This window comes from Entelurus aequoreus, linkage group LG05 (assembly GCF_033978785.1).
Source record: "Entelurus aequoreus isolate RoL-2023_Sb linkage group LG05, RoL_Eaeq_v1.1, whole genome shotgun sequence".
NCBI classification, from domain to species: Eukaryota; Metazoa; Chordata; class Actinopteri; order Syngnathiformes; family Syngnathidae; genus Entelurus; species Entelurus aequoreus.
In genome coordinates this window covers 20,437,666-20,447,536 of record NC_084735.1, presented here as the reverse complement: position 1 = coordinate 20,447,536, position 9,871 = coordinate 20,437,666, and the positions used below count along the sequence as shown (strand labels likewise).

Below are 9,871 nucleotides of genomic sequence, written 5' to 3'. Positions count from 1 at the left end.
TATCCATTAAAATTGTTCACATTTAACACCCCAAAATTTGAGATGATACTTTTCTGGCCTTGGGGCAAATTCCTACATAACTTAGACTCAATATCCCTCTTCAAATCAAGATTCAAAACACACATATTTCTGACTGCTTATTCATTGTAATCATCTTTTCTTCTCTATCTTTGTTGTTGTTATTATTGTTGTTTTTATCCAATTTGATTTTATTGTTTTGATTTTGTACAGTGTCCTTGAGTGCCCAGAAAGGCACCTTATAAATACAATTTATTATTATTATTATTATAACCTTTATGATCATGTACACCAGTGCTTCTGTTATTTCCTGTCATGGCACCCCTGAAATTACTATTGACAACTTATTATTTGTGTTAGTCTATATATTTGCCGCTGGCAACTTGCTTTTTTTATTACACAAACTTTAACTCTCCTCCATTGGCTTGTTGCACACGTGTTCTTGTGTACTTACTACTACTACTAGGTAAAACAGGGGGTGTGATGAGAGTAATGTTGCCACCTAGCTGCAGGCTTGTGTAATGTTCCAACATGACTACTAGAGTGTAGACACAAATATTACAAATCTACACCCCAACCATATTTGAGAAACACTGATGTACAAAACACAGACGTCAACACGCATACACAGTCTGGGTAAAGTCATATTTAATAAAAAAAATGACCATAAACATTTATTAAAATCTAATAAAATTACAGGTCTTCACCTACTTCCTTCCTAGCGGGCCAGAGTTGAGGGGCGTCAGGACAAAGTCAATAATATATGCAATAAATATCACCGTTGTAGACGCTCAAAGCACTTTGCTTATTCCTTACCTTCTTGAACGCCTCACACTCCTGTCACAGTGAAGCAGATAGAGTGTATATTTATTTACACACGGGACGCACACATTGGACAGCAGAGAAGAAGACTGAAGAGCGGTGCGGCTTGTTGATCATCGGATTTCAAAATAAAGTACATCAGGTTGCCGTGTCGGTTTGCGACAAGCGCGCAGCTAAAAAGACAAAATTAAGAATGTGCGAATGTATTTTCTTTTTTCCTGGTCATCACACCGCAGTGGATTCATTTACGCTGATAAAACCAAATGAGCCATTTTTAAAAGGTCATCTTTTTGTCGTTCTCTTAATTAAAAGAGAAAAAAAAGCCAATTTAAAAACAGGCTCTTGTGTCCTCATCCACACTGACGGACTTATTTTAAATACTTTTTTTAAAAAAGTCAGCTATTTTCCCACCAACCACCTAAAAGTTCACATGTTTAGTTGGTCAATGAAATGAACAAGAGGGATGTTTTCGCTCTTATCGGCGGGAGAATCTGTTCTTGAAAGCTTTGATAGTTTTGGCCATCATGGGGGCGATTTCTGCACACACAAAATCAATAAAATAATAAATAACTCGGAGACAGTCAGCTTAGGTTTGAGGACGCATTCTTACTTTTGACCTGTGGCTTTTCCCGGGAGGTGTGCCCTCCACCTGTAGCTCCGCCTCCAACTGCACTTGGCGCTGAGGAGCGGGATGAGCTGGGCGAAGGGGTGAGGAGGGAGGTGGAGGATTGGTTGGAGTAGTCGCTGCTGGCCGGTCGTATTCTGAAAGAGATGAAGCGTAAAAAAAAAAGAAAAAAAGACATAACTGGGTCAAATTCTTGGAAGTGGTGCTGACTTGATGGGCGTCGACGCGGCGGTGGATGCTGCGGAAGAACCGTTGGTGGTGCCAAACTTTTCCTGCCGGCGCCGGACGTCTCGCGGCGGCTTGGCGGCGGAGTTCACAAACGCAATCTTGACTTGTCGCCCTGCAGGCAAAGAGACGAGCAGACTTTTGAGACCTCGTCGACATTGAGCAGACTAGGAAAATACTTTTGTAAGGAGGAAAATTACTGCTAAAACTCCACAAACACACAAGCATTTTTTTTACTCATGCCTAAGGATTCGCAGGGAACAAAAAAAAAAGGTAATTCAATAAAAAACAAAACGATTCGCAAATATATAAAAACGATTTTCTTCAATTAAATAATTCGGCCAAAAAAATACAAATAATTTGGCAAGTAAATAACACAAATTAAAAACTTATTTTAAAAAATATTCACAAATTTTTTTCAATTGAACAAACAATTCACAAGTATAAAAAACATTTTCTGCAAGTAAAAAAAATATTTTAAAAAGTATAAAAACAATTTTCTGCAGGTACATAAACAATTCACAAGTATAAAAAACAAATTTCTTCAATTAAAAAAACAATTTGAGGTAAATTATATTTATATAGCGCTTTTTTCTCTAGAGACTCATAGCGCTTTGTATAGTGAAACCCATTCTCTACATCAGGGGTCCCCAAACTACGGCCAGCCAGCGTCCAAAATCCGGCCCGGGAAGTCCCAAGTTAGGAAAAAACAAACAAACAAAAAAAAACGTTTTTTAAATATTTACTTTCCTTTCTAATCCATTTTCTACTGCTTGTTACTCTCAGTGTCTCCTAGCCGCTCAGTCAAATCATATTGTCCAAAAATGCATTTTCCCATCAATAACATCGCGCTGCGGCCCCTCGAGTCAAAAAGTTTGGGGATCCCTGCTCTACATCTTTAAGCTACAATTAAACCAGCGTGGGTGGCAAAGGGAGCAGGTGGGTTAAGTGTCTTGTCGAACGACACAACAGCAGTGATGAGGAAGGCGGCAGCGGGAATCAAACCTGCAACCCTCAAGTTGCTGGCATGGCCGCTCTACCAAACGAGCAATAAAATACAAGTATAAAAACTATTTTCTTTAATTAGAAAAACGATTAGCAAGTCAAGTATAAAAACATTTTCTTCAATTAAATAAACAATTTGCAATTACAAAAAACATGTTCCTCAAGTAAAAAAAACTATTTGAAAGTATAAAAACATTTTTTTGGCATGTAAATAAACAATTTGCAAGTAAAAAATTTTTTTTGGGCAAATACATAAACAAATCGAAAGTAACAAAACCATTTTCTTCAATTTAAAAAAAAAAGATTTGCAAGTATAAAAACTATTTTCTTCAATTAAATAAATGATTTGCAAGTACAAAAAAAAAAGTTCTTCAAATAAAAAATTGATTCGCAACTATAGAAGCAATCGTATTAAATAAAAACACGATTCGAAAGTATAAAAACAATTTTCGGCAAGTAGAAAAAGCAATTTGCAAGTTTAAAAACCATTTTTTTCAAAGGATTTGCAAGTACAAAAAAAGGTTCAATTAAAAAAAATGCAAATATAATAATTTTCTTCAATATAAAAAATAATAATAAGTATAAAAGTAATAAGTATAACATTTATTTTCAGAAAATAAATTAACGATTTGCAAATACAACTTTTTTTTTCTACAATTATAAAATGATTCGCAAGTACAAACAATTGTCTTCAATAAAAAAAAATATATTCTCAATTGTTACATAACAATTTTTGGCAAGTAGATAAACACATCGCAAGTAAAAAATGTTTTTTCTTCAATTAAAAAAAAAAAGATTTGCAAGTATAAAAAACAATTTCTTCATTACATAAACGATTTGCAAATACAAAAAAAAAATGTCTTCAATTAAAAAATTGATTCGCATGTATAAAAAGAATTGTCTTCAATAAAAACACGATTAGAAAGCATGAAAACAATTTTTGGCAAATAAAAAAAGCAAATTGCAAATGTAAAAAACATTTTATTCAATTAGAAAAATCGATTCGCAAGTATAACAATCTTTTCTTCAATTAAAAAAACAAACCACAAGTATAAAAACAATTTTCTTCAATATAAAAAACTATTTGCAAGTATATAAATAATTTTTGGCAAGTAAATAAACGATTTGCAAGTACAAAAAACATTTTCCCCCCCAAAAAAAGGATGAACAATTGTCTTCAATAAAAAAATGATTCGCAAGTATTATATAACTATTTTTGGCAAGTACATAAACAAATCGCAAGTAATGAAACAATTTTCTTCAATTAAAAAAAAAAAAATTTGTAAGTATAAAAACACATTTTTTAATAAAAAAACGTTTTGCAAGTATAAAAATAATTTTCTTAATTTAAATGAACAATTTGCAAGTATAAAAACAATTGTCTTCAATAAAAACGCGATGAGAAAGCATGAAAAAAATGTTCAGCAAGTAAAAAAAAGCAAATTGCAAATATAAAAAACATTTTTTTCGTAAAAAAAAAAGATTTAGAAGTATAAAAACAATTTTCTTCAATTAAAAAATCAATTCACAAGTACCAAAAAAATGTTCAGCACGTAAAACAATTCGCAGGTATGTAAACCATTTTTTCCCAGTAAAAAAACGATCCGCAAGTATAAAACTTTTTTTTTTCAAGTTAAAACTTTTAGCAGCAATTTCTGGCAATAACTTCTGTCCGCCATTTTACTCCCGACCCTGCTTCTTCTTCTTTGTTATTTTTGGCGGATGGCACCATACGCAAATAACAGTATGACGGCCTTAAATGGACTCGGCAGCACCACCTGTCGTGAATTACGGGTCCTCTGAGTGCAAGTGTGTGGAATATTACTGCCAAAAGTTTTACATTGTTTAATGATTGCGAATCGTTTTTTAGTTTTTTTTACTTACGAATCGTTGCATGAGTAAAAACCTTTTTATGTGTTTGCGGAGGTTTGGCAGTGACTTCGCGCCGTACCTTTGGGCTTGTTGGCGTGCGCCGAGCTGATGTTTTGGGTCAGCCTCCTCAGCCGCGCTTCTCGCTCGTCGTGCAGCCGCAGGTACAATTCCCGCCAAGACTCGTACTCCTGCGGTGTCTCCCGCTTAAAGTCCCGCTGGCAGTGGCGCATCCACAGCTCGTCCGATTCCTCCGTGAACCACTGAGAGACAACAGAGGCCTTTTCTAGCGTCTCCTGCGGATCTCACCTGCGCGTCCCTGCACGGACTTCACCTGGTTGCTCTGCTCGATGCGGTACAGCTGCTCCGGAGTGCAGCGCTCCAGGACCGGTTGCAGGATGGTGAAGGGCACCCCTCCCACCTCCGCGATGGCTGAAACAGCAGCAAAGGGTCACACTCTTCACCAGGAAATGGGAAATAAGGCACATAAGGCCATTCATGCTGCACTGGACTCGAGTTTGATTCCCATTTCGTCCCTGAGCTGACCACCGAGCCTATTCTGCTCTTTTACTGCAATTTCTTGGACTTTTGAGCAAAAAAAGCATTGCTGACGAATAAAAATTATTTTTATACTACCGCCTTGGGTCACGTGGCACATTCATAAAAGCACTAACACTAGCCAAAAACTTAACGGGGTCACACTTGCCGCGATCAAAAGTTTACATACACTTGTAAAGAACATAATGTCCTGGCTGTCTTGAGTTTCCAATAATTTCTACAACTCTCATTTTTTTTGTGATAGAGTGATTGGTCACAAAAAACATTCATGAAGTTTGGTTCTTTTATGAATTTATTTTGGGTCTACTGAAACCTAAAATCATCAGCCCGGAGGTTGGGTCTTGGGCGCAGTTGGGTGTTCCAACAGGACAATGACCCCAAACTAGGGGTGTAACGGTACACAAAAATTTCGGTTCGGTACGTACCTCGGTTTAGAGGTCACGGTTTGGTTCATTTTCGGTACAGTAAGAAAACAACAAAATATACATTTTGGGGTTATTTATTTACCAAATTTGCAAAATCTTCCACCAAAAATATTTTTCTTAGTGGAATATTTGATGTGAAGTAATGGGAACTTTGGATAGGTCAATAATTCATAATAACATTGATTTTGATTCAATATTATGTTTTGAGCAATGACAGTTTGAAAGAAAAAAAAACAGCTTTGTTTTATTAGTCAACATTGCAACTTTTTCTAAATTACATTTCACCTTTAAGCTTTTTTATTTCACTTTTGTTATGTTTTTGTTTATTTTAGTAGTATTTTTAGAATGTGCCGTGGGCCTTTAAAACATTAGCTGTGGGCCGCAAATGGCCTCCGGGGCACACTTTTGACACCCCTGCTATAGATAATAAAAAATTAAATGTGATAAATCTATGGATAAAAAGCAGAGCCTGGCGACGCATGCGCGTTCATCATAACTCTCTCACTCTCTCTGTCTCTGCCCCTCCCTCACCAATGCTGCTGCGTGCACAATTTGTTTTGTTTTTAACCCCTTCTTAACCCTGAACGTACATTGAAAATACACGCAACCCTAACTCAAAATGCCGGACATTTGAGGCATTTAAGAAACTCCGCCCTGACAGCTCCGCAAAAGAGGACGTATGGTCAGTCTATCCTAGCCCGTTAGCTGCTAGCATGCCGTGTGCTGTGCCTCAGTGTGCATTGTTTACGCTACTTAATATGTTCGTGTGGAAACTCGTTTGGTACACCTCCGAACCGAACCGGAACCCCCGTACCGAAACGGTTCAATACAAATACACGTACCGTTACACCCCTACCCCAAACACAGGTCAAAAGTGGTAAAGGAATGGCTAAATCAGGCTAGAAGTAAGGTTTTAGAATGGCCTTCCCAAATTCCTGACTTAAACGTGTGGACAATGCTGAAGAAACAAGTCCATGTCAGAAAACCAACAAATTTAGCTGAACTGCACCAATTTTGTCAAGAGGAGTGGTCAAAAATTGAAGCAGAAGCTTGTGGATGGCCACCAAAAGCGCCTTATTGCAGTGAAACTTGCCAAGAGACATGTAACCAAATATTAACGTTGCTGTATGTATACTTTTGACAGCCCTTTGAGACACTTGTGATTTAGGGCTATATAAATAAACATTGATTGATTGATTGATTGACCCAGCAGAATTGCTCACATTTTCAGTAGACCCATAATAAATTCATAAAAGAACCAAACTTCATGAATGTTGTTTTGTGACCAACAAGTATGTGCTCCAATCACTCTATCACAAAAAAATAAGAGTTGTAGAAATGATTGGAAACTCAAGGCAGCCATGACATTATGTTCTTTACAAGTGGACGTAAACTTTTGACCACGACTGTGAATTTAAACCATGGAGGTATTTATAAAACAATCTTGTAACAACCTGTAACTTCAGCGGATATCTCCATAGAGACCTCTGCAAGTATATATCACGATAGACACGTAACGGCTAACAATAAAAAATGTGTTCCATTAAATGTTGGATCCTTTTTTCGAAGGAAAGCGGAAGTTGCGAAGCAAGGTTGATTGCATGAACCAAGGCACTCGCTCTCTGGTTACCGAGCAACGGAAGTGATCACTGAGCCAATCAGGTAACAGTATCAATGATCAAGTTTGGTTGCACCATCTTGTTGTCTCGCGGTTGATTCTTTGCATGGAGTGAGAAGAGAAAGTTAAAATGAAGAAAGTGTGGATAAAAGAGGAAAAGTCAACTCGAAAGTATGGCAAGTTTTTGGGGATTTCTTTTTTAACAGACATTAGTCAGAATAATGTGGTCTGTAAATGATGCGCTCACCCTTTAGAGCACTGCTGTAACTTCCTGGCACTAAACTTGCAGAAAATAGTTATTCTCGGGTTTCCCTATGTTTACATTTTCACACTTTGCACTATTTTCTTACACTTTATTAAGCATTTCTTACATATTCTTTATTGTTGCACCTTCATTTTAAGAGCTTATTGTTAAGTTTTCAGTGTGATTTTACTATTTTTTGTTTTTTATGCTGGTGTTGACAGTTCCTTTCCTTTCTGCCTTGATAGCTGAGGGGATTATAATCTGATGAAAAGTTATATCCATCCATTTTCTACCGTTTTTGGGAATCGTACCTATCGATCACGGTCATAATTAGAGACAAGAAGACAAAAGTTGTTTTTTTTCCGCTTTCTAACATATAAAAATCGTCTCGTTCTTGGTGGCTCGCAATGCAGCTAATGGAATAAATGATAATAAATGATAAATGGGTTATACTTGTATAGCGCTTTTCTACCTTCAAGGTACTCAAAGCGCTTTGACAGTATTTCCACATTCACCCATTCACACACTGATGGCGGGAGCTGCCATGCAAGGCGCTAACCAGCAGCCATCAGGAGCAAGGGTGAAGTGTCTTGCTCAAGGACACAACGGGCGTGACTAGGATGGTAGAAGGTGGGGATTGAACCCCAGTAACCAGCAACCCTCCGATTGCTGGCCCGGCCACTCTACCAACTTCGCCACGCCGTTCCAGAATCAATCAATTCTGCGTCTCTCACTTTAAAAACGCATCCAAAAACTGTCAACAATACTTCATCTACGTTCCGTAACCTGTATAATAACCATGATCAATATTATAGTGAGTCAGTGATGGACAGTTGTCCGTTTGGTCCAAATGGCCGGGTACGTTTTTTCAACTTGACTTTGGGTAAGCACTATTGCCCCCTAGAGCAGGCCTGGGCAATTATTTTGACTCGGGGGCCAAATTTAGATAAGGAAATGTGTCTGGGGGCCGTATATCTACTTTTAAGAACATTAATACAAAACCTCAAAACAATATCTGATTGAATGCTAAAAACGTTATGACAGACCGCCTGAAAAAATTGAATGGAATTGTAAATGTTTTGACTGAATGAGACATCCAGAATGTACATGAAAATAAAGAATGTGGGATTTTCTATATTAACTATGAAGGATAAAACACTGAATATTGACAACATATGAGCGTCACACCCCCTCTCCAGCCACATATTTTAAAATCAAGCTAAACGCAACAAAAATGCAACAAACACAGCGAAATATGAACGCGAAGGGTAAAAAAACCCCACCTACAATCTGATACATCTGATATATCAATAAGCTTTAGAACTTTGTGCTAAAAATCTCTTATCGCGTCTGTCCCTGAAACCTGTATTTCAGGCTGGCCGGTCTGGAAACACTCTGTGGAAACGCTCCCCACCCACCCTGCTTGGTGCCTCGTCTGAGCTGCAGTGACTTAGATTACCATAGTAACTAGTATATCATGCAAAAGCGCAGATTCCAACCATTGAAATACTTTGTATAGTTCAAGACTTACGGTCATTTAAAGACATCACTGCACATCATAATGGTAGCTACAGTTTCCATCTTAAAGGCCTACTGAAAGCCACTACTACAGACCACGCAGTCTGATAGTTTATATATCAATGATGAAATCTTAACATTGCAACACATGCCAATACGGCCGGGTTAACTTATAAAGTGCAATTTTAAATTTCCCGGGAAATATCCGGCTGAAAACGTCTATGTATGATGGCGTTTGCGTGTGACGTTACGGATTGAACGGAAGTATTGGGACACCATTGTGTCCCACTACAAACAGCGTCTGTTTTCATCGAAAAATTCCACAGTATTCTGGACATCTGTGTTGGTGAATCTTTTGCAATTTGTTTAATGAACAATGGAGACTGCAAAGAAGAAGCTGTAGGTGGGATCGGTGTATTAGCGGCCGGCTGCAGCAACACAACCAGGAGGACTTTGAGTTGGATAGCAGACGCGCTATCCGATGCTAGCCGCCGACTGCACCGATGATCGGGTGAAGTCCTTCGTCGCGCCGTCGATCGCTGGAACGCAGGTGAGCACGGGTGTTGATGAGCAGATGAGGGCTGGCGTAGGTGGAGAGCTAATGTTTTTAGCATAGTTCTGTCGAGGTCCCGTAGCTAAGTTAGCTTCAATGGTGTCGTTAGCAACAGCATTGCAAGGCTTCGCCAGGATGGACAGCATTAACCGTGTGGTTACAGGTCCAGGGTTTGGTTCGGTGTCTCCTGATAGTAGAAGTAATAGTAGTATTGTTGATCTTCTGTCTAACCTTCCAGTCAGGGGCTTATTTCTTCTGTTTCTATCCGCAGTTAAGCACGATGCTATCACGTTAGCTCCGAAGCTAAAGTGCTTCACCGATGTATTGTCGTGGAGATAAAAGTCACTCTGAATGTCCATTTCGCGTTCTCGACTCTCATTTTCAAGAGGAT

General features: G+C 38.2%; 1 protein-coding gene across 1 annotated transcript in view; it reads right to left on the bottom strand.

The window, feature by feature from the left end:
* Nucleotides 1-644: 644 nt before the first annotated feature.
* eloa (elongin A) overlaps nucleotides 645-9,871 on the bottom strand; it is a 36,674-nt gene continuing 27,447 nt past the window's right edge. Inside the window, exons 8-12 of the mRNA XM_062047364.1 lie at nucleotides 4,899-4,996; nucleotides 4,647-4,827; nucleotides 1,676-1,805; nucleotides 1,451-1,602; nucleotides 645-1,377 (exon numbers count right to left, since the gene is read on the bottom strand). Of these exons, the coding sequence (XP_061903348.1) occupies nucleotides 1,316-1,377; nucleotides 1,451-1,602; nucleotides 1,676-1,805; nucleotides 4,647-4,827; nucleotides 4,899-4,996 (623 nt within the window). The 3' untranslated portion in view covers nucleotides 645-1,315. The remainder of the gene's footprint in view (nucleotides 1,378-1,450; nucleotides 1,603-1,675; nucleotides 1,806-4,646; nucleotides 4,828-4,898; nucleotides 4,997-9,871) is intronic.